The sequence below is a fragment of the Pyrgilauda ruficollis genome, unplaced genomic scaffold (genome assembly GCF_017590135.1).
Source record: "Pyrgilauda ruficollis isolate IOZ18807 unplaced genomic scaffold, ASM1759013v1 scaffold63, whole genome shotgun sequence".
Classification (NCBI taxonomy): Eukaryota; Metazoa; Chordata; class Aves; order Passeriformes; family Passeridae; genus Pyrgilauda; species Pyrgilauda ruficollis.
In genome coordinates this window covers 2,845,066-2,871,332 of record NW_024528044.1, presented here as the reverse complement: position 1 = coordinate 2,871,332, position 26,267 = coordinate 2,845,066, and the positions used below count along the sequence as shown (strand labels likewise).

The window sequence follows — 26,267 nt, the reverse complement described above, 5'->3', positions numbered from 1 at the left end:
ACATGTAGCCAGGACACAGCTTTTCACGTAGTATAACATAAAAGTAACTTCCACAGTTTTATGCATGAGCATTGGTCCAATCTTCTGCTATTGCTACCATCCGTTTAAGAGGTAGATATCTAATCTCAAGGATTTCCTTTTTGCATTTTATTTGAATTAAATTTACAATTAAAATCTATGAGAAAAATAGACAGCTACAGACAGGAAGTATCAGTGAAAGAAACCCCACCTTGTGACTGAAAGAGGGAGGCAAGTAGTTATATTAAAATTTTAAACTGAAACAGAATTCTTCTACCAATGACAGTTTTGGCAAAACTGTGCAAATACAATGTTTCTGACTGAAAGCCTATTATTGAATGCAAGTGCAGAACAAGGGTAAGGCTCCAAAAGGGCAATTCTAAAGTTACAAAATATAAACTCAACCACTGCATTATAATCTTTTATCTTAATTTTGTTCTCTTATCATCAATATATAGCCAGTATAACAAGAACAAAATAGCAGTAAAATTAGTTTGAAAACATGAATAATACTGAATTATAATAATAATAAATAATTACTGAAGTAATACTGATACCTGGTTAATTAGCTGAACAGCATTTTATGCTGTGGAATAACTTCCCTCAAACAAAAAGGCTCTATTAATGATCTCCTCTTCTTCTCTACAAATGATAGTACATTTACAGAAATCTACTCTTAACCAATTCTTTTCTTAATGATAGAGCTGAATTCTTCAATGGTCAAAGAGATGGAAACATATATTTCAGCATAAATATCTTAACATGACTTCTGTGCCTCCTCACATAAACAGATACAATTTCTAAGCTCAAGACAAGATTCCTTAGAATGACACAGTTGGGTCTCTCCCTTACATCTTAAGATATGTGCATCTGGTCTCCAACTTTAACACATAAAAATATAGAATTACTATGTTTTACTGCTTTATTCTTTCTGGTTCACAATACAACAGTCACACATATAGTATTATAGTTGCCAGCAAGATAAATAAGCAGTGATAAAACCTGCAATATCTTTTTTCCCTCAGAATTCCTTAAATTCTTGTGAATTCCTGAAGTGTAGTTTTAGCCCTTGAAACATGACACAGATAACAGCTACTCAAATATGACGAGATGAAATACAGGTGTAACACTTTCTTGAGTCTGTCTGATAATGTACAAGCATCTTGCACTATTCTCCAGCTTCTACTTTACTGCTCTCCTAAGTATCTAGGATATATCCTGGGATCAACCAGTATGCTACATTTTTCTGTGGATTCTCCAGTAAGGACTCCTTGTCACTGTATATACTTCTAATCTTCTAATTATTTCTAAAATATTTTGAACTTTTTCTTTTAGCTTGCTATTTTACATTATATCTTGCTCTGGCAAACATCCCTTAAGTGATAATGTCTCTATTTCTAATATTTACAGCATGGGTGAACAGTACTGACTATTCTGGCAATTTCATACCTACCTGAATACAGGACAAGGCATGCTTTAATCCTTTTATAAATAATAAAATATGCAAGACAGTAAACAGAAAAAAAGTATATTATAAAAGTATTAGAATTGTACAAATCTCTCTATTTAAGAGAATGCAGAAATCTATGAATAAGTAACCTTCTCTAAGGATTGATTAGAACAGATGTTTATGTTTTTACCCATGTAGCTGTTTATAGATGGTTACAAATGAAAATGGATATGTTAAGTTTCTTTCCAGATGTACAACAGGCTGGAGAAAAATGATGACAAGTATCTGGGGCAAGCCCTTAAGGTCTTAGGAGAAGGAGGGACTACTCTTTCCCAAGGCCCCATAATCATTTAAAATGATGAGGGTTTTTTTAATGATTTAATATAGTGAGTTGAGCTACATTCCATTAGATATAATTAGACCTAGACAGGAAAGGTAGATCTGAAAAGCTAATGAAATATTATTCAGATTGAATCTAAGATTGTTGATTAGGATAAAGCTAACCCTGATTAGTATAAACAAGATAGGTGTTAGAGATCGTATTTTTTTTAATTTTAATTTCATTTTTATGTTAGTCAGAGGAGACTCGCAACTTGTCATTTACTTAAAGAAGGTACATCTGGAAATATTATTTTCTTTATGCTTCCTAATATATTTTCTTTTCATCTTGTTATACTCTCAAAGTCTTCATTATTTGACCTCTTCTATACCTATACTCTTATTTATATATATATATTCCATATGACTCCTAAGACTCACCACAATCCTCCTCCATATGGTAAGTGCTCATTTTGCAGTGAGTTGGCACAAGATCAGTGCTCTGCATGAGTCCCACTTAAGCTCCATCATAATTTCTTCAAACAGTTCATAGCTATATAAACCCCAACGTTGAGGGATTAACTAAGATCTAAGTGATGTATAGATTTTTTGCTGGCCTTTCCCATAGCAGTGAATTTCATCTTCTATTAAGGCCCACTCCCAGCTTTAAACTTTCTTCGTACTACTTCTTAACACTTTCATCAGCTTCCCAAATCCTATGTGTCAAGCAGCAGCTGAATCCTCATACAAATCTCCCTTTAAACCTATCTCTTTCAAAAAATCACCCTTGCTTCCAAGGTCTAAATACATAATGCTTTTGGGACTTGAAAAGTGCTCAGTCTGAAACAGCCTTCTGTGGCAACAATGAAGTATTGCTGAACTTTGTATGTGTCCCAAAGTAAACTTTGGTTTTGGTGTTCAGACACTGAATTAATGACACAAGATGCTTTTAGCTTATTAGTTTCACAACTGTATTTCAAAACAGACCTTGAAAGCTTGCAATTAATTTGAGAAGTCCAAACAACTTTAGTTTGTGAAAGGTCTTTCAGAAACTTGATATGTGCAATCTGAATACTTTTATTAGTCATCTTTGTATGTACAGAAATGTTGTTTCTTAACTTAGAAGTATTTCTAGAATTAATGGACTGAGGTTTATATATTGTCTCAGATTTATTATATTCCAAAGAAGTGTTTATAAAACTTTTATATCGTGCTATATTCTCACATGGAAACTAATCTGGAAAATATTCTGCAGGTAATAACCTAGAGTAGTAAATTTTAAGAGGAACACCTCATCTGCCTCTACAAAATAGAGCTCTTTTTAAAAAAAATACTTGGAATTATCAGACCAGATAAGTAGTAATAAATAGTCATAGTAATGAATTAAATTATAAAAACCCCTTAGACACTGATAAACACTATATTATAAATAGAAAATATGTACACACATACATACATATAACATTAGCTTAATTTGTGCCTTGGTATAAATACACAAGCAGAGGGCATTAGGTGTGTAGAATCCAAAGATAGGCTCAGCTAATCGATAAGTGGGCATTGTTTGGGCTCATGATTATTCTTGTTAATGAATTTTTTGTAAATGAACAGCCTAGACCACAGTTACTTTTTGTAGTGTATATTGCTGTAGGAGCACACAATGGCATAATGGCATTCTATTTCCAGCCAAGGATAGAAGTTACTTTGGATTTATCAGACATAATTTCTATCAATGCTATTTCAGATTACATTTTAATTCATTCCTCTAATCCATCTACAAAAGACTATTAGTCACAACTAATTTACTAATACAGCTCTATTATAGGAAGTGCTTTCTGAAGTAACTCTGATTTTAATTAATCTCTATTGTGTGCTCAGTCCAGATTTTGGAGTGACAGATACATAAATAGAAAAAGACAATGAAATATACAAATACAAATCCTCTTTCTTTCATGCTTATATTTTAATATGACAAAACAAAGAATTTTGTTTCTCACATACTAACACCTCTGTAATTCTTTTTTCTTCATAGTTTCATAACTTTGCAAGAAATATTTAATTTCTTCCTATATTAAATTAGTCTTTCACAGCAGAGATTTGCGGCAAGGGCTATGGAATTTAAGATATAGTTGTAATATAAGGACAAAATTCAGCTTTGTGCTAAAGCTGCAATTGTGGTGCAGCTGGAAATCAAGGACATCCTGGGTCTAGCACTTAGTCATTAATTCCTGGATGGCCCAGGAACAACTTGCCCAGTCGCTGAACAGAGATAATGGGCTGATTGCAGACAAGAGACCAACTTAAGAAGCAACTACCTGACTGCCTTGCCACCTTCACAAAAAAGTGCTACGCTAATTGTTTCATGAGCTCTCCAGGTGGGAGTCTCAGTCCTGGAAATTCCTGCAGGCAGCTCCTGCTGTGCCTAGACCAACTGACAGACTCTACTTGTACGCTTCAAAGTGCTGATTTGCATCCTGGGTGGATAACCTGGCAGGACCAGAGCCTGCCCAGCAGATCCTGATGCAGAACTGACCCAACTGGACATAAATAATACACTTGTAAATAGTCAGTAGAAACTGTCTCTGCAGATGAAGAAATGCTTATGCAGAAAGACATTCCTTTGTACATAATTAAGACAATAAATAGATGTTTATACCTAATTGCTAATAATTGGTGGTAATGGCTCCTTCACATGTAGGACCATGGGTCAGCTAATTATAAAAATTCAGCAGCACATTGAGGAGCCTCATCTGAACCTGCTGAAGCCCTCATTCCAGAACCCTTGTCTATTGCCACTTGGAATAGGACTGTTCATGTTGAGGGATTTGATTCCTCATGGGAATGTATCTCTGCGTGTGTGTCTCCATGTGCACGTGTGTCCATAGATGTGTCTGTGTGTCCACACGTATGTGTGTGTGGTGAATGGCCTGCACTCAGTAAAGCTTTATTACACTTAGAAGAAGACAAACAAATTAGTTCAAAACTGAACAAATTTTTTCATTCACCCCTATTTTTGCTTTAAATAATTTGAGAGCGCTTAAACACTGCAACATGTAATAGATTTTTTTTCTTTTAATTTTTTGGAAAACAGAACACCTAACACACGGGGAAAAAAGTAAAGATTACTCGTTAAACAATTTCAAGGTGAAGAAGAACTTAAACACAGCTGCCTTTCCTGATTTATCACAAGTTGAATAATGATATAAAATATATAAATGGCAGCTTGCAGAACTAAGACTCCCTTTCAACACTGTCATTCCCAAGGATCTGTAGAAACCAGCTTGACTTCCTTCTCCACAAATTCTCTGAGTTTGTAAATTCACTAGAAAGAATTTTTGATGAAACTTCAGGTGCAAAAAGCAGCAAAGTCTACTACTAGTTTTAAGTACAAATCTGTAAATAGCAGTTATTGCCAAACCCATTCACACCTACTTCTTAAAATTAACTGAATGCAATGAATGCTGAGTAAAGCATGTAGATAATTTCCCAGCACTTCCATTTTTTCAATGTGTTGTTAAAAAATGTATTTTGAAAACATACAGTCTCAAATATATTACATTCATCATTGAGATTAAATCTTAGAGGTGAAAAGATTAATTTTTTCCATATGTCAGACTATGGTCACCAACAGTAATTGAACTATTTCTTTGCACAAAACAATGTTAGGACTGGAAAAAATCAGTTAGGACACAAAAGTATATGAAGGACCAACTTGCAAAGCAAGCAGTCACGCTATGTATTCATTTTCCAGACAACTGTTTGTATTGTTTAACAATATATTTTGTTGTTTTGTAAAAAGTACTTTACAACAACGTTCTGTAGCCATTTTTCGGTATAAATTGTGACCTACAATATTTCAGCTTTCATCCTGAAAAACCATGCTCTATTTTTTTTCAGTGAGAAAAAAGGTGGGATGTTTTCCAACCAGCAACAGTTGTGATACATTAAGATCCCTTCAGAGTTTTCTTCTCTTTTATGATAATGAGAATATAAAAAACGAAAAACTTAATTAACTTAAGTTTTTAATTATAGGTATACTTTAATGAACAGACAACTCTGCATGCATGATGAATAAAGCGTTATCTTTTCCCCTTTCAGCCTTTATCTTGGTTTTGTTTTTAAGGCTTTGTTCTGTTCATTTTTGGGGTTTTTTTTCTGTATGGTCCACAATCTGAGCAACGAAGTATACAAGGGGATAAATTAATATCTGCTTAACAACATAAACAGCTTTGTAAAGTAATGTTCTGGATCTATCTTGGTCTGGGATAGGGGAAATCAAGCAAATTTTTTCAGGCGGTTTTATCTCAGGGTTACTTTTATCAATTACACAGTATTAGGTTAGGCAACAGGAAAAAAAACAGAGAATTTTCAAAGTTCCCTTTTTATAGCTAGACAGCTTCCTATTCAAACAGCTGCACTCAAGATGAACATTTAAGAAAATAATCACAATAATCACAGATAAATGAACTCAGAGCAATTTGTCATATTTTTCATTCTTACAGTGCCTCCATTTAAATTAATGTCTATTTGGCTACTTTTCAACACCCAGCTTCCAAACAACTTTAGAGGAATTATTTTTATTCTGGGTAATAACAATTCTACCTACCAGAATTCATTATTTATTTGCAATATCAGTTTTCTGTTCTAAATACAGGAATGCCTGGTGTAGGAGCTATTGAAAAGTCTCTTTATAACTATCTGAAATAACAGTATTTTTGTTTCTCTAACCCTGTGTATTTTTATATGACATTTCCCCCTCTAAAACTGATTGCCATTTACTGAATTGTACTGAGTTCTACTCTGACACAATTATGATGTCAACATACATAATCTATTAGAGATGGAGCTTTTGAAGTTTAAATAAGCAAAATAATAAAACTGCACATTTAGAAATTATGTGTCTAAATACAGAACTTGAAATATTTAAGAATATGTACCTTCAGAAAATGGCATATTAGGAAGATTTAAAAAAAAAATCAATTCACTGTTGCTTTGGGAATCAACATCTCTGGAAGCTCTCTGTGCCCTTACTAGAACAGAGGAAAAGAATTGCAAGATTAATTAACTAATGCTTCAAAACTAATGTGTGTGAGTTCAAGTGCATTAACAGTCGTGGACACTCATTCAGGACTAAAGTGGCCTTAATTTCCTGTAGCTTAATCCTTCTCAAAGGAGATAGAGCAAGCCACAGTGACTTCATAACACCCATATGGGAATTTAATGCTCTTTAAGTTTTTCACAATAACTTCATAAATTTAGTAAGATTTCCTACGTGCTCACTGCGTAAACAAGCTTTTAAATGCAAAAGAAACAGTATCACTGCTGACCACTCCCTGTGGGAGCTCTTCCAGCACTCTGCTAATTGAAGATAAATTGCACTATGTTCTACCACATTTAGGTAGCTACGACTGGGCTAGAAATTGATGCAGAGTCATACAAAGCAACAGAGAGTCAGGACATATGTATCTGATTTTGCTTTGTTTCTGACCTGCTATGTGAACTTCTTAATCATACTGCCATCTCTTTGCCTCTGATTCCCTAACTATAAAACAGAGCTACATCCTACTTCCTATTCACTTGTTTCTGGTACACATACTACTAATACAGGTTTCCCACACCATAAATTTTCTCATAGCTTACATGTGTGCCCTGAATAGGGACTAGAAAAGATAAAATTGCAGGTGCAAGTCTGCAGTGCAGCTGTGATTTTCTACATATGTCTGATCAGCACAATTTAAAACTTTGGTTTACAAATGTAACATGTGATGGCAAGATTAGTTCACAGTCCCTACAAATCAAAGTCACAAATTGGAACCAGATACCATGTGACACTTAGCTATTTCAATTACAGTTAAAAATCAATACTTGTGGTCATTTGACTTTTCTGACAATATTGCTCACATAGCACACGTGAACCTAACAGTGCAATTCATATGAGGGTTGTCAAAAGATAGCTCATTTGTTCATATAGTCAATGATTTTTAAAGGTGGTTTTTTCCAGTCTTTTGGGGATAATATTAGTTCTTATAAGGAAGGAACTCTACTCAAGCTGATCTTTCACAAAATTCTCAAAATAAACTAGGCGGCATGAAAATTTGCCTTATTTTATTTTCATTGCACACTTTAAACCCGGAAAACATGAAATGCACCATATGCCGTGGTACTAGCACAGGATAGGCATTATTACTCACTCCAGACTGCTCATACAGCCCCTATCTCTACCTCCTCAGGGAAAAGTTTCCGAGAGCAGCTGAGCTTTTCCAAGAGAGCTCTGATCGCAGCATCAGTTTGCACCAGGGAAATAAGTATTAGGTCTGCCTTGCCTGTTCACCCCTGCTGTGTTTTTGTAACTGTAACTTGTCCAGATACATCTTCAGTATCATTCATAACTGCATCATTTGGTGGTGTCATGCGTGTTTCCCATTGTTTTACCACCTCTGAAACACAATACCCATTCATGACAGGTAATGCAGAGCAGCTCTGATTCCATCAAGCTTAGAGCCCTCTTTCTTACTTAGATAGGCTGGTCATTAAACAAGAAAAGATAGGAACCTTATTTTTTGACCCATTATTTTGCTTTATATTGCTTCTATTCCTTATATTTTACCATTGCTTTTTCAATTTTTCATCAGATTCAGCCTGCTTCAGACATCTTCCTTCTCCAAAAATTCTTTATTTCAGACTACACTGTTCCAACAGGCAAATGAGAAAGGACTGTAAATATTCAAACATGAGTTTGACCCCTAATTTTTAGCTAATTTTTACCACTATGCACACATGGAGTGTCTACACCATTTATTGTTGTTTGCCCCCATTCCTCCAAACTCCTACCACCACCAATTTTTTTTATCCTTAATCATGGTGCATTTCTACAGACACCACAATTCTGGCAGCCTTTGAGAACTTTCTTAGCTCTACTTATGCTAATCTCTATCTTTAATAAGATCATAACATAGATAATGCATGTGCTAATATTTCAGTGATTAATACTATAAAGTATTTTTGCTTTTATCTGGCCAGTGCTCCACCTCCCTCCCCACCTACTCATCCATTTGTCTTCTATTAAGGTCTCCTTCAAAGGAGAACCCTGTGGATGAAACATCCCAAAGACATTAACTGTTACTGACATTGAAGTTACTCAAGACATAGTAAAAACTAAAAACTGTCTTAACAGAAGAATCTAGTAGAAATACCTTTTTAAACATACATATTACTATGGGATGTAAGGTCCGAAAGAAGGTACATTACACAATGAGAATTTAAAGCATCAACAAAAGGAGTAGGAGAGAAAGCGCACAGCTCCTTGAGTAAACAGTTGTTTACTAGCAAGTTAAATGCAGGAGTTCATTCCTTGTACAATCAAGGAATATTTCCACACATTCACCAAAGGAAAAGAAACTTTGTCCTAATAAAGAGGTTGGCCAGAGAGTTTTGACTAATAAAGAAAATAGGAGTTTTGAACAGCAAAGTATTAAAACACCCTAGACCTTAGAGGATAACACTTCTTTTTTTGTGCATCTGCCATGGAAGTTATCTTGACTTTCATTTATTATTAGTTTTATATTCTGATTACAGTTTGACAGAACAAGCCCATACAATGTGCAATATAATAGCAAATTGATGGTGATCTTCAAATACATCAGAGCTTGCCCCACAGGACAAAGTAATGATTCTCTCTGTCTTCTGGGGGTAGGACAAGAACAACTGTGTATAAACTGCTGTACTGTAAATTTAGTCAAGAGTAGGAAAAAGCTTTCAAGTTTGCTAAGCACTGGAAGAAATTGTTTTGAATGTCACAGAATACCCACCACTGTCTGATCGTAAGAAAACAGACAAACAGCAGAAACAATTCAGATGCTTTAAAACTATTTGTGCATTGGGTAGGGCAGAGAACTAAAGGACCTTATGGAATGTCTATTAATACTTTCTTCAATGATTTTTTTAAAATGTCATGTACCTATGAATTAGAACCACAAAGACTTGCACATCACTTTTTAGAATATATCTTCTGCTTCTGTTACAAGGGTAATATATTAGATCACTCCACCAGGTAGCCCCAGGAAAATGCTCTATAACACTGAAGTAGTTCTTTGCAAGGAAATACGCACACACCACTTTCCAATTTTTCAAGAGGAGTCGGCAGCTCAGTAGATCACATTCTTATATTGTGTTATGATGAATGATGTTTTCATAATGATGTGACATGTCTAAATGACACAAATCTGGCTTGCCACCAAACATTTAAAGCCCCTTACTTTTTTTTAAAAGAGGGACTTTTAGTCCCTCTAATTTTTTAGAGTTTATATGGTAAATTTTTCTGCATAAAATGGCAGTAGAGAAATTCAATACAAAGTATTCCCCAAGTCTGTAATTATTATAAAACAAGTTCAAAGTATTTTAGAAGCAGAAGATATTTTCACAGAATGGCACATAACTCCACATGTTGAAAACACAGAAATATATAATCAACAATGGAAATGAAATTTTAATATTTTCGTGGAAGTTGTGGAAACATGGAGAACATTTCAAAACCCAGACCTTTTTTCTTCCTCTAGTAAGATCAACTGGTACTTTTCCTCACTGCGAAAACAACCTTTCAGGTAAGAATGCAACAAATAACTACTGTTTGACATCATCTGCTTTATCTAACACGTTAATAAAAGCAGCAAAAAATCTTTTGGACAGCATGTTCTCCTTTGCTACAAATGCCTTAACCTGAGATTCTTTCCTCCTTGCAACTTTATAAGACTGCTAGATCTCTCTCAATGTCATAGGTTTTCATAAATACAATATAGCTTTTGGCTCTGAAACTGTACCTTGAAAAGTTGCCATGACAGCGTTGAGGATTCTGTTCAGCTTGCAATCCCCAGCAGGCTATGCTGTTCCTTTCTTATCCAAGTCTCTTAGCACCTGCCCAGACATGCACTTGGCAATGTGATTAACTCCTAACACACATCAGCCATGTTTTTGTTTATCATTCCTCCATGTGAATGAAGCACTGTTTAGTATTTTGTTCTGGTAGCATGATGGGTTTGATTTCTTATTTTACAGCATGTTATTGTATCCTCAGGCTTGAAAGCCAAGGACAAAAAATTCTGTTGCAAGAGTAGAAGGCGGTATGACAAGTAATACTCCTCTGGATCCCCCTAAGAGGTAATTTTCCAGTCTCATGTCTCTCCTCTAGTGCTCGTATAAGTCCTTTAGACTTAACTCGGTAGCCTATTCCTGAAATGTCCTAGAGAAAAATACAACAAAAGAAGATGGACCAGGGGGACTACTCAGTACTAGCTCAGCCCTTCCACGTAGTAGCTGGTGTTTCAGGTTCCTGGGAGCCCCAGCCAAGCCCTGACTCTGGTTCTTGTAGTGTCTGGAAGGACAACAGTAGTACTGTCCTTACATACTTTCAGTATGAGATTCTCTGTACAACAAGCACTGAACTTAGTATGGAACTATAAATTTCAGAAGGAAATCAGTGCAACTACCACAATGCATCAGGTTTACAAACCAGATCATTTTAGGCACCAGAGGACTGCTTTAACTTAGCAAGTGTTTTGAGATTGCATACAACTCTTTTTATGAAAAGAAGTTCTTTTTGATTCAGAAAATATACTGTCTACATTTGCTATGGGTCAAGATGGGATCTTTTCCTGAATCAGTCACCCAGCCCTAATTCAAACAGAATACCTCTGAATAGTTTTATACTAATAACTGCTCTGCAGAGACTCCTGAAATTATAATATATTAAAAGACTCATCAGGCTATCAGAAGAACATGTAATTTTATGTTCATTACTTCTTGGTTCCTGACTATAGAATTTGGATGGTTGCACCTCAATTAAAAGTTGAATCAAAGTTAATATAATTTAAATAAAAACTTCAATAAAAAGTTAAAGTTCTGTTCTTAATAACGTTAATACCCTTTAATGACCGCTACGGTCATTACCACTAGATAACTGACCTTCTTGAACCTCTCTTCACATAGAAACCTTTCTCCCAACACAGGCAATTATTTAGCAGTAATGAGTGCTCTGTAAGAGATTATTGTTTAACCAAGTACCTTGACACACTGCTTTTCCCCCGTTATCTCTATTCTTCAACAAATGGTGCATTTTTTTCTATTGTAGGCTTTTCAGTTCTGAGTATAGAAGCCTGTGGTCTTATTCTTTCCAATGCAGAAGTTCACCACATAATTGGCAAAACTTCAAATACAATTAAAATCTTGAAAATTAGGGTGCTATGAAATAATGTTTGTGAGCTGCAACTGTGGCCCTGTAAAGCAGAGCAGTTCTGAAGGCAGGTTTGAGATGCCAAGGGATAATGAGGAACAAAAACAAGAAATATTCTTGGGGATGAAAAGACACAATTCTTTAACAGAATGTTGAAAAAGAAGGAAAAAGCAGAATTAATTATAATAAGACAGAAATATTTGGGATCATAATGGAAGCCAAAGGAAAAAAGTGAATGGAAAAACAAGTAAAGAAGAGCAAGGAAAACAGGCAAGACAAATTAAATTTGGGGGCACAGAATTATATTCCATAAAGAAAGAAATCTTTTTGGCAAAGTCCTGGAAGCATTAAATGTTAAAGGATGTTACTCTAGAAGTGTGAATTACTGGTTCAATGAGCTCAACACAAGACTGGAAGACAAAATTGCTGAATTCTACTTCCAGCTGGCCTAACAACTCACACTGTAGCTGTGGGGAAAGCTCCTCCTCCTCTCTGCCTCAATTCTTTTCTCTGTGAAAATTACCTTTTTTCAAAAGGCATTATGATGTTTACATATGCTGTGCTTCAAAAATACTCAGCATTAATAGTTACTAATGCCATTAAGCACATCTTCTTCCTCAGTTTTTAACATAAGATGCATGAAACACCTTCCAATTCAAATTCTCAGGCTCAAGTATCTCAAGCATTTTGCACAAATTCACTTAGAAATATCTTATTTCTTTTTTTCCTGAAACAAATCTTGCCTAAGCAATTTAAGAGAGTGAACATCTTCTAATCGGTTTCTTTTGAATATTCTGACCACACTTGCACCTCTTCACATGAATAGTGTTCTGGTCAGATTGTGGAATAAAGCCTGAAGAATCTAGTAGAAATACCAGTGCACTATATTTAGAGATAATATAGAAAATGTCAGCTGGTTAAAGACTGCATGGCACAATTGTACATTACTTCTTCTATTTTGGTCCAAAGCACCAAAAAAAAGATAAGTCCGTATAACGCCTTAACCCAGTATGCAGAAAAGAATAGCCTAAGTGAGGTCTTTGCTCATTTAAAAGCAGCAAGTATCTTTTAATGTCCTGGATAAATTCCCATCTGCTCTCCATCCTTAGAAAAAAGGCCTCTAAAACTGAAAGGTGGGGGAATAATTTTCCTATTGCCAACACTGCTGTTATTTAAAAGAAAACAGAGGAGATATTTCCCAAAATTATTTTTTCACATTAATATTCCATCTCCTAAAGCCTCAGTTTTTTTCATAGTATAAAAATTATTGAGGTTCCTCTGTATTTTCTGAATAAGGGGACAACAGAGAACAACAGGGAGAGGGCTTTCAAAGCAAACTGCTAATGACTTGCCTTCTATCTTAAATGACTGAAGCGAGGATTTTTATTAATGACAATACCACAGAAAAGTATAATATTCTATTCAGTTCTGGAAAATACTACAGATAGGACTGCAATGTATAGAGCCTTGTCAGCTAGATAGTTTACTACAATGGAAGAAAATGGAGCAAGAAGGATTTTTTTTATTTGTATAAAATATATTGTTCTTCCAGGCTGTAGTGAAATAGTTTCTATTTAATTGCAGAGAAATCCTAAGAAGGTTACAGCAGTGAAACATTAAAATTCTAAGGGCAACTAATAACATTAAAACTTTATAGCCCCAGAAAGAATAATTTAGACAAAAACAACATGAACATATGTTTTGTGTAATAATAACAAACATTTATAGCTGTCAAGAGAGAAAAACACAGGTTTATGCACACCTTAATGGCGTGCATGGGTGAGCATGAGTATATTTAAAACATAATATATTACAAAATTGACAGCAGGCATGACTCTTCTGGGTACTATGTTAAATCAATGAATAAATTACCAAAAGTGTGTTGTGGCTGTTTGGATGTGTAATTGAGCTTAACGTATGTAGTGTTATTTCAAAAGAAACTGTTCAAGGAGTTTCTAGACCAATCCACTATGCATCTTTACTAAGCTGTTTACAAATAACAATAAATGAAACTGTCTCACAGTAGGAAGGAAGTTTAGTTATATGCATTACATAAATGGGAGAAAAGTTAATTTTAATATGTTTTTTGGGAATTAAAACCAAACTTATTATAATATTGCTAGGATCCACTGAATTGGAAATCAACATTTTTCATGTTTAATTATAGATTTATTTTAATTAGCTGATACTCTACAAACATAAGCCTTTGTAGCTATACATGTCAGGAATAAGTCTACTGAGATAAATATGGATGCTTCATACAGTACCTATACCGAAGAGTAAGAATTAATGCCCAAATAAATTAACTAGCAAAAAGATTAACTTAAATTTATTTTGTTTATTTACTTAATACATTTCCTGCCCAATGTCTAAAAGCATTTTATTACGTTAGAAAAGTATGAACTTTTAAACCTTATTGTTCTTTTGATATCAAAAAACCACAGATTTGCAAACTAACCCATTAATTGCCACATTTAGAAAAAACTGAGCGCATACATCTGTTCCTTGTTTCAGGGCTGTTTCATCTTACTACACACAGACTTTTTAAAAGATAAATTTACCCTATTTTTTGCATCTATCTTTATATTTTGCAGTTCTACTAGTACTTGGTTGTTATGCAATGCTCTAACTGCTTGCCCCTCAAATCTAAGATAGGAAGGGCAGCCTGTGCAAAATAATACAAGTACTCAACAACCTTGTAGTCTCCAGGAAAATTTGCCAACTCAACAGCAAGGACAGAAAAGACAAGCTGACCTGACCACAGTCACCTTCTTGTCTCCTTTCTCCAAACTGAAATGATAATCCTTGAATGTAAGCAGTCATAAATGCACCATTCTAAACTTCTGTTGCGTATCATAGCTTAAAGTCAAAGTATTTCAGAACACATGGCGCTGAGCTCTTAATCACATCTGAACTTTTTCCTTTGCAATCTTTCTCTTTTCTCAAGATTTTTCTTTTTGTAAGCAATGATGTAGACTGCCAGCATCAACCATACTCGTGATTTTCTTAGGGCTCATAAACTCAAGGATTAAGGCATTCTGTGCTAAATGCCTGTCTCCTTTCTACAACATGACTGCAAAGAGGGAAAATAGGATGAAGAAATGAAGTGTACATGTCCAGATGAGCTATTCTTGCTCTCTGGCATGATGATGGTACATAAAGCATGCTATGGGGCAATTACAAAAGAACATGGCATACCACCTGTCTTCTGGTCAGAAAACCCATTTTGTATTTAAAGCCATCTTAGGTTAACTGTAATTCACATTTACAGCTGCCCATGAGATATGGCAAAGTACACTAATACCACATATTTTTGTTACTTCCAGGTGTTTAAGGAACAAGTTTAAATGTCTAAATGTGATGTAGTCCCCATTGTATCTCCCACATTAGTTACATTACTTTGGGTAAGTATAATTATCAATAAATGAGGATTTTAAAGCATCTGAGATACTTTACGAAAGGCTTAATTAAAAATCCAGAAAAACCAACCAAACAAACAAAAAGTTACTACATACAAATGTACATATGCTTTTAACATAAGCATCTTGCAGGCTTCTTAATGTTAGTCTATATTTCACCAAATGCTCTACAGATTTTTTTTTTTTCCTAAATGTAAATATACATAAAGAAGTCAGGTCACACATATATTCTCAGCACCATATTCTGTTGCCTTCTAATAGATTGGCTTAAAAAACTAGCAAAATCGGTAACATCACTTTGCATTTAAAGTTTAATTGTAGTCAAGTACACTATGCCACAAGACATTTAAGAGCAAGTCAGTTTGAAAATGCACATTGTCCAAGTAGATTTTTCCTTCAAACACTGTTTTACCTGATTTCTCTTTTGTGACCACCCTAGTGAAGAATAGATGCTTAAAGTACACAGCTGAGACTAGAACTGAAAGATACTACAAGTTAAATCATTGCTAGATATTCTGAAAGACTAAAATAAGAAGTGAATTGGAAAAAAACAAAAGAAAATGCCACTAAATCATGCTGAGTATAGAAGTAATTAAAATAATTTTAAAAGAATAAAAGCACGAAGAAGATAAAATTTACCCTTATCTAATAGTATCTTTGTTCACATCAATGTTTCTTTTGTTCTCTATTACACATTTAATCACTCTTGGACATCAACCATAACAGCAAAAACTCAAATACCTAACTGATAATTAAGCACAGTAATATTTATAAGAAGTTCGTTTATTCTGTAGATAGCAGCATTAATTTAATGCACAAATACAATGAAAGTAAAATTTCCTTTTAAACATCAGAGGAGTGCCATGCCAGTCACTCTTTAATGGAATAAAGCAGTAATTTTTGTTTTCAGACCAGTAATATAAGTTTAACAAAATGGCAAAGTTAGAATGCTATTAACAGAAGCAACAATCTTTAGAGATGACAATTGACAACAGCATCCCTATTGAGCTGTCCTATTTAAAGTACAAGACTTCCACGAGACTATATCAAAAAGGAAAAATTAGATTTTCAAACATTATTTTTTTTCAAAAGCAAAACATGTTGGAACAGTCTGGCACAAAAAGAAAAGAAAAAAGCACCTCAGTACCGAAGGCAATCTTAGTTTACGCTACTAAATCCTGCATTACCAGAGGTAAATAGGATGAGAGGCACGAGTTGATATTGCGCTTCTATTACCAGAGCTAGAAAAATAGACTAGTGGAGATAGAAGATAACCTTGTAAGTCCAACACCTAGATCTTATGCCCCATCATCTGATCAAGCCAAAATATTTATCATTGTGATGGCTGGTGAACAACACATGGGTAGAAGACACATTCAAAGCTTTCCCATTTGACCTGACCAGCACCACGTTTGTCAGAAGTCAGACACGATGCCTGCGGTGCGCCAGACTTTCCATCCCCGTGCATTGCCAGCAGTGATCTCTGGGAGAGAGTCTCCCCACACACTCCTGTCCTATCCTGTCACTTGTGATCCTGCTGAAATCCTCAACTGTTTTGAGGAGCAACAGATGGCATGGAGGAAGAGGGAGCAGGAATAGGATATGAGAAACTGAACTGAAAAGATCTGAATTTCAACTAATTTGCTTTGTTAAGTGATCATGGTCTTTAAATTCAACCACAAACTTGTTTTACCAAGGCATTTTTAGTCAGCTAGGATTCCTTATTTTCACTTGCTTATTTATTTTAGTGTGTTCCATCAACTTCTGAACTCAAATGCAAAAATATATTTTTTAAAAAGCTCTCTTTCTGCTGTGCTCTAAAACCTTGAATGAGTTCATAGGATTCTGAACCCTTTTAGAGAAGTAGAAAAGTAATAGCTCTCACAGGCTATCTTAGAAATTTCTGCTTTAGACTGGGAGACAATGACTTTTCAGTAAAATAAATCTGTATTTCTGTGTACATGTTACTAGAAGTTATTAAATGTGTATTTTTCTAGAAATCTGATGAGCACATGAAACGGGCAGATAGGAATAGGTGAAAGCTTCCACCAATATTCAATTCTGAAAAAATGTTCTATAAAAAATAAAAGAACAAATACAACAATATGATTGTGTAGAGACCAGACTAGACAGATACTGGCAAAATAGGAAATCAAGGCCCTTGAGTGGTTAATACTTTGTTTATGTCACTTAAGGAAAAAGTGTTCACATGAACACATACCCAATGCCCTTCTGTTTTTATATTTTCAAATACAGGCCAAATCCAAATGAGATTTTTGCCTAAATAAAACTCGTCTGAGTTAGTCACAGGGGAAGTAACAACAGCCTAACATACTTTCAGAATTCCAGGTAATAATGCTCAAATTCAAATAGCATTATGATAAAATAAGCCCCTTGGGCGTATGCCAGTTTAAATATCTGTTCTCATCAAGTTCTTAGTCTTCACTTGCTCTCAGAGGAGAGATTTAGATTTAAGATATCTTTCAAACTGAACTTGATCTATGTTTTAATAGAAAGTAGCCCTTCTCATTCCTGAAGTAAAAAGTCATCATTTCTTTGCTAACTATGTAAGCATAACTGCTTCTACTAACAGAGACGGATGTTAACAAGGCAATAGCTACTAAAAGTAATCAATATAAAATATTTAGAATCACTAAGGTGTAAAAATTGTAGAAGCATATTGTAAGTACCACAGATACCTCAAAGTACTTGTTCACATCTTCAATTCAAATATGACTTTTGATATTTTTGCAGTAAATTTTACAATATTCTGGTTTAAAAAGTACTTATGTTTCATAACAAGATTGAATATTGTGCTTAATAGTAGATACAATTTAGCTGCAAAAAAATATGATTTTTAAAGTGTGGCTCTGTCAGTTTTAAACTTGGTAGTAAGCTAAATAAACCACAGATAAGATTACTGTCAGACTCAATGAAAATAAATGAGGACCTTCACTACTTTTTAGAAATTTGGCTTGTTAAAAATTATTAAAATTATTTTAGATGCTACGAAAACAATACTGTCATACAGAAATTGCAGGAGATTGATGGATATATGAGAAAACAATCTCTCTGAGCTAAAATGGGACCCAGATTTGCTTGACCAAGACTCTAGGGACATCATTACTTGAAAAACTAGAAAAAGATTTAGTTAACTTGTGATATAGAGAAGTTTTACCAGGGCTCATGTAACTCGAAAGATGAGGTTTAGGATGGAGCTATTATTCATTTGCCTTGTCTTATTGCAGTACAAAGAGTGACTGCTCAGATTCGTTCATTTTTTTGTGAAGGGAGGTTCTAAATTAAATACAAAATCATTCCTCCTACCCACTAAAAAGCATGCAATTAGGAAATCAAAAGAAACAGTTTCCAATAAGCAACAGTGAATCTACCATGTGGAACCTGACAACACATCTAACAGCCCATTGGTTTTTTCAGGTTTTTTTGTGCGCCTTTGGTGCTTTTGATTCAATCATTCTGGGGAAAAAAAACCCAAAACTATGACTGCTTGAACAAAAGAAATATTTTCAAAATAGAGCTCTTGTAGATATGTAACACTTAAAATCTGTCAACTGAAAATAACTTCCAAAAGTAATGGTCTAGTGTTACATTTACAAGCCCACCTGCATAATCCTGCACCTTAGCCAGGTGTTATCACACAACAAAAATTTAGTTATTATTGCAATATTTAATCCTCAAAACATTGAGTTAGATTCATCCCAGGTGGCCTCAGTAATAGAGACTGTGACTTCCAGCCAACCAGGAGGAAGGCGTTTGGGGAGAACCCACATCCTCTTTCCCTATGAAGTAGCCAACCACCACCACAATCCACAATAGGCTCACAGAGACAAAAGAGGAGGCTACCTATGACATAATTTGATTTACAGCCTTTCCTGGAAGATCACAGCAGTGTAAACCCTTATGAACAGCCATATGAAATGCAACATTCATCCTCTGGAAAAGGAACAATAGTTCTGACCCCTGCTTCTCTCAGGATGTGTTGAGGAGTAAGCCCTTGTAAAAGGGTTAACCAAGGTTCAGTTTGCTTATGCCTATGTCTGGTAAAAAGGCTGTGGTCTAATGACACAAAAGCTCATATTTTATCAGCTTGGAAATGCAAAATCACCCAAAAAATACTACCTCAGTTAAATTATTTTAACAAAGCAAGAACTTGTTCATCTACATAATCCCTTTACTCGAGGATAGCTATAAAACACAAGACAGAAGAATCATGGCAGTTATTGGCAGACTGTTATTCTGCATGAAACATCAACTTAAGATTATATACATTTAGAAGCTTAACGGAAACATTCTGTACATGAGAGATTCCCTGATTACTTTGGCTTTGCCTGGGTTTTTGAAAGCTTCCTCTCAGTTGAATAAAATTTTGCTTCAAAATATGATGAGTCATACATTCTTGTCAAGGCACTGGTTTTGCCAATAAAAAGCCCTGTACCAGAAAGGTACTAAACAGTACTAAAATTCTGTTTTCTTTCTGTCTGTACTTAAATTATCACACTAAACATTTCAGCTGATTCTGAGTGTGACACAGTATTACGGTCAACAAAGCTTTCCTACTCAGCTGCCACAGTCACACCTTTTATATCCTTCAGCAGATCCCTTTTTTCTGGTTTCTTCAACAAAGACTCGCTCTAAGTCAGTCCCACTCAATAATCCATATTCAGACTCTCCTTTTCGCAATGCTAGTTTCTCCTCCTAAACTTATTTTAAACAGTCTTTCTCTTTCCTTTTATTTTTCTACTCTAAAATGGTGTGTAGAATTATGGTGTCATCTCTCAAATCCTTTTTGAAGATACTTTTGGTTACAATGATAGCTAGGTCTGTGCACAGTCTAGATGATGTCCATAACATTAAAATTACATAACTTATAAAGCAAGGTATTAAAAACTAGAAAATGGAGGAACTTGAAGTGTCTAACTGTGCTAAGAGACACAAATTTTACTTCCTCTTGCTTCCTTTTTATGTTCTTTTCATTGTTACATCAACATAGCTTGTTTTGATTAGTTTGGAAATTCTTAATGAATGCTTTCAATCCTGTATTTGGGTAACAATTAATATCAAAATAACTCAGTCATGTTTCACATGCTTCAGTAAAAGCCCTAAAAGACAGGCTTATTCCTTGCAAAACCAAAATTATGTCTATTGATTTACAGAAGCATTTTGTAAATGCTACTACCCTTTTCATTTCATTGGCCAACTCATACATGGTTCAAATCCCCACCAAAGAAGCTGACAGATCAAGTCTACTGTAATGTCATATAATTAAATACCTAATTCCAACCAAAATTGTAACTGCAATTATTTTTTTCTATTACAGCAGAATTAACAGCATCATTTGTACTTATGGCTGAGATGACAGTATCTTTAGCCTAGACTTCCAAAGTTTCCAAAGATTCAGAATTGAAACGTCACATGAATGTTTTTAAACTGTTCAGCTCTTAGGCACAATAACAGTATTTATGCACAGATAGCACTTTAAATATTCAACATCATGAGACTATGCCTCAATGGCAACATATCAGAGCCTTCTGCTCTAATTAACGGAAAGCACTTCCCTATTACCATCTTTGAAGTAGTGAATGGTGAACTGTGGGCTTGCTGTAATACTCTTCAGCACAGAAATACATTGCAGGATATTATAAAGCATTGTTTTTACCAGTGAAAGGTAACAACTATTTAACTGTGCCCAAGACTATCCAGTTGTTCTGAACAGAAGAGACTAACACATTCAGCTGAAACTGCAAAGAATTAAGGTGGCAGATGGTAATTTAAAGATACTGGAAGTAAGCCTGGGTAAAGGTGGTTAGAACTTCAGTTTAATGCCTCATCTATGAGGTGTTGCACTCATGAGATAAAACTCTCTCATATTTAGATGGGAATGTGGCTCATTATGGACACATTAGAGGAAAAAAATACTTCTTCCAAAGCACAAATACCAACTTTTCTTGTACATTTCTTTTCCAAAAAAAGGCTTGATTAAGCCATGAGACGATAGACCAGAATGGCGTGTGTATCACCAGATAAAAAGCCCTTTCCAGATGTCTGTACATCAGAGATGAAAGTCTTATTTCCATTTCATTGTTTCTTCAAATTGTTACTGAATAAGTAATGGCTATTTATTTGACATTTTATTCCACACTATTATGAACATGAGACACAGGATTTAATCCACAAGCCTGATACTGAGGTTTTGCATGTAGAAAAATAGAGAAAGAGAGACTGTAAGTTAAATAAACAAATTCAGTTTGAGATGTAAAGTTTTAAAATTCTGCTGTAATCTAAGTAACTCCAGCAAGCTAAGTAAGATGATTTTTCCAGCACATGCTGTTCCTGCCCTTCCACTAGAAGCAAGTGAAGAAGACAATGAAGGCCAGTTACATATGCCATTTGACAACTTCAAAGCACTACCCACTACAATAATACATGCAATACTCCAACTGACAATATATTGGTCACCAGTTTTCAAAGTGGTTATGTAAGTAAAAAGATTAGATTCTGAAATCATAGTCTCTGTTATCTGTTGACAATATTTAAATCTGTCCCAGTAATAAACTTTCCCTGTTTTAAAACAATGAAAGACATCAGAAAAAAATACTGGTATGTTGCTTTTAATATTACAACCCATGCACCAGACTCATGAAATACAGAATTGATAAAAGACACTGAGGAAAAGAACACTGTCTACTCACAAGTAGAATATTTCTCAGCACTAATCACAAAGATGTCATAACACTTCATTTGCATATTCCTTTTATATCAAAGTATTAATCTAAATGTGGCAGGCATAGCAGCCTCATTAGATGGCCAGGACAAGTGGCAAGTCTAAAGTAAAAAATAAAAGACTGTTACCATTCTGTAAACTTTGCTCTGCCTTGCTGCCCATTTCAGAAATTCATCTTTGTACAAAAAGACTGAGCAGGATATAATTGCTCTGAGCCGTGGTGTTTAGTCCGCCCAATAGGTCTGGGACCAGTGTCACTATAAACCTGTCCGTGAAGCAGCATTCTCAGAATCCCAGACAGTGATCAATACTAAACAGCTTCACCAAGTTTTCAATTTTTAAATGAAAATCACTTTTCTGTGTATTGAAGACTGTTTGTTTAGAATGATTGTAAAAGCTGCAAAATTATATGCAACTAAGTGGGAAATGATCCTGGAAGCATGTGATGTTTAATTACATATCAAGAGGAAATTACACTGGTTTTCTTTTTCCCTTTATACAAAGGTTTGTTTAACCACTTCAAATTCTGTTCCTGAGCCACCTACTATTTCTGTGACTTTCGGTTTATTTTGTTAAATGTGGTTTTTTACCTCTTCCTCCAAACAGGATACTCTTCAAATCCTGGCTGCTTCTATTATTAACCCACTGACAAGACCATTTTACAGTTAACACATTCTTCCCAAGACTGTTGTTTACCTAGAACAACTGAGTCAGATTTCCATGTTCTGTGTATTAAGTCCAGTGTCTTAACCAGTTACATGCTTAGTTTTCTGAAGCTGGAATGGGAAACAAGAAGTGGTTTGCAGTAATAAAGCAATAATTCCGGAAATAAACATGTTCAGAAGTATAAACTGTGTATATATATTTGCAGAGTATACCATTATTCTTTTGACCTACCAGCCTTTAAGTTATGATGTTATATTTTGAACTGTTACCAAAACAACCCACAAAACTTAATTTAAACATTTACTTGCAGAACAAAGATACCCAGATCTCAAAAGTCATAGTAATGAACTAACTGTACAAATGCATGCTGGGAGCAGAACTTGCAATTGACACTAAGAATATTATTCCATACAATGTTCAGTGAAGGAGAATGTGTACAATGGGCAACTGCCATTAAGACTTGTATGCTTTTAAAGAACATCATTTACAAGACAAATTTGCAGGTTCTTCAGAAAGCAATGAACTTTTCCAACAAACGATGAATTAAATAGATCAGGGTAATATTCAGGTATTTACACTCACAGCCACTAGATATGAAAGTAAATCGTGTTGTTTTTCAATACCACTCTTTACTGTTTATTTAAAGCAATACTGTTCCAGTAGTCTTTTTGTGATGGACAAGTGACCTGATTTAAGAGATCACTTACAAAACAAGTCATCTCAGACATCTTCAGAAGGCGAAAAAATGAAAAATACACACACATATGAAACCATTCTTCCTATATTCCAGATATTTTAGAATTATAAAAATGACTGAAAAGCAGTTTTAATAATTACTTAGAGAACTCACTGTTTTCCTAAGATTTTACAGAGCACGCAATATATTAGAAGAGATTAGGTATCAGAAATGTTTAAATCAATTCTAAATCTTCTATGAAAATCACTCTAAGCCACTATGAAACTTACATACAAAAAGAAAAGATAAATTTCCTAAGCAAAATGTGAATTCTTTACTACAAATGCTGACAATATATTTCTAGAGTTCAGAACATCCCTTTCACCCTCCCACTCTTCACTTTTCTCATTAAAGATGCCACAGTGCTATGAAAACATGTTTTAAAAAGTCCTAAGGGAAAAGTTTCCCAGGGTCTTTGAAATTCCTCCTTTTCCTATTTCTTTACAGATTTCTAACACCAACACCATTCCTGTAGTTTCTCAAAAAAGGCAAAAATAAAAATACCCTCTAGGTATAATCTTTCGATTTTCTATTACACTTCTCAGGCTCTTTTTGGTTTTTGAAACAAACTGAAATGTGCAGTCATATTATTAGCCGTATTTTAGTTTTAGTTAATCTTTTAGTGTGAAGAAGTAGATTGCACTCAACCATACTTACAAGAATCACTGAAATAACCTGCAAATATTTTTAGTTTGATCTCTTTTTTTGGTGTACTTTTTTAAATTTACCTGTTAACACAAAAAACCCAAACAAACAAACAACATACCAAACCCACCAACCAACCAAAAAAACCCATTTCTTCAGTTTCCTATCTCTATGATAAAAAGCACAGGGCAAGGAGCTATCCCCTATGTATATGAGAAATATACTGCAATATAAACCCTGTCCCCATTTCTCCCTTTTCAAGCAAATATTTGAATATTATCATTCCAAGCTAGAGATTCCACAATTTTCATCACAAAATCCAGCTGGATTTTGGAATACTTGTTACATGATAATTTTGATTAAGCTGTTAAACATTTGGCCACGTTGACTTAGATGAGTCAAAATGTTCAGAGATATGGGATCATATTACCAGCAGGCTAAAAACAGCTTTGGCCTAGTCTTGTTTAGTTTAACAGATCCCATTAGGAAATCAAGTGTTGCTCCACCACCCACTCCATAAAGGAGGAGCTGTATGGCCTAGGAGCACTTTCCATCATGCAAGTGATGAGGGATATCAGTTCACATTCGGTCTCCTGCATATATGTGTTTTCCTATATTTTTGTTTCATTTTCCTCCTTGATTCTTCCTCCATCTCTAAGACCATACTTGCCATGTAGAATTATGGTAAGAAATCACCAGAACTTTTCATATAATCATAGCAAAGAGTCACTCAACAAACTACTCTCTTGGAAGCACTGAATGCTAAGAATTGTCTAGCATCAGAACCAGAAAATCCACTCAGCACAACCATCTCTGTTGTTTCTGGGAAGAGAAGCCAGGAATTTTTCTAAACATTTCAGCCAGATGTGTGCCAAGATATTGAGTTACTGGATTGTTCTCCTGCATGTTCCTTGCTTAAGAAACAACTCTGCTTACAATTGATGGTGATAAAAGGTCATGGACCCTAAACCAGAAGTTTCTATTGTGTGCAGTATCCCTACACTACTTGCATCAATTTGAATAAGCACAGTCTGTATTTAAAATGCTCTTACAAATACTAGGGTTGGCAACTGGTGACTACTATAGCCCTATTTAATAATTAATATCCACAAAATTATGACAGGTGTCGATAACTTACTCTTAAAGTACTTGTATTGAACACAAGCACTATTATGGACGACTTAAACTTGGAGTGAGAAGATTTGTGGAAAGGCATATGACCTTCTTCCTTCTACAATGGCCATCCCCTAATTAAGCAATGCATCTGATAGTCATTAACAGGAATGAGATAATGAATCACTTTCTCTCTTCTTTGCTAATTTGCTGTAACCAAGCGGCTAATGGATGTCAGAGCTGAGTGATTGCACTGATTATAGTGATTTATAGTTGCAACAAAACAATTTAAAAGCATTCTGATTATTCATGTTAAAGATGCTTTATGTTTTGTTTACTAAATGTTTTATGTTCCCCCTCATGCCCCTCTACACACAATAAGACAGGTCTTGCTGGAAAACTTGAAAGTTCTAAGATTTTTTTTATTGTTTCAGAATAAGGCATTTCATTTTGTTTATAAAAAAAAAAAGTTTACCCAGTAGAAATGAAAAGCCTTAGGGTGGAAAGCAAACTTCAGTGGTGCCTAGTTCAAAAGAAGACGGAAATAAGAGGAAATAAGGCAAACTTCAAGCCACTTACCTTAGGGCTCCCAGTCCCTTCCTCATTCTCTGCAGACACATCAGTAGCCAGTATCTCTGCTTTGATGATATCCAGAGCCCTAAGAATCCAGCTGTGTTGCCGTTTGATTTGCCTCTGTAGTTCCTTCCATTGACTTGCAATCATCTGCAGCATGTCCTTCAGTCCTTCTCCAAAATGAAGGGGGAAAAATAAAAGCTGTAAACTCAACACCATCTTTAAATATTGTCCTTTATTCAAATAATTATCAGGACATTTAAAATAATAAATGCAACAAGATGTGTTTAATGTGTTTTCCCATCTTGGATTTGATTTTCTTTCAAATCCAAGCTTTCCTATTGTTCATCCTGCAAAACAATGCT

At 34.8% G+C, this 26,267-nt stretch overlaps 1 protein-coding gene across 3 annotated transcripts in view; it reads right to left on the bottom strand.

Moving 5' to 3' along the window:
- Nucleotides 1-26,267, bottom strand: part of AKAP6 (A-kinase anchoring protein 6) — a 212,372-nt gene that overhangs the window by 108,663 nt on the left and 77,442 nt on the right. For 2 of the 3 annotated variants that reach the window (XM_041484100.1, XM_041484101.1), the window contains exon 7: nt 25,909-26,075. In XM_041484100.1, coding sequence (XP_041340034.1) covers nt 25,909-26,075 — 167 coding nt within the window. The remainder of the gene's footprint in view (nt 1-25,908; nt 26,076-26,267) is intronic. The other variant, XM_041484102.1, reaches the window with a different exon arrangement.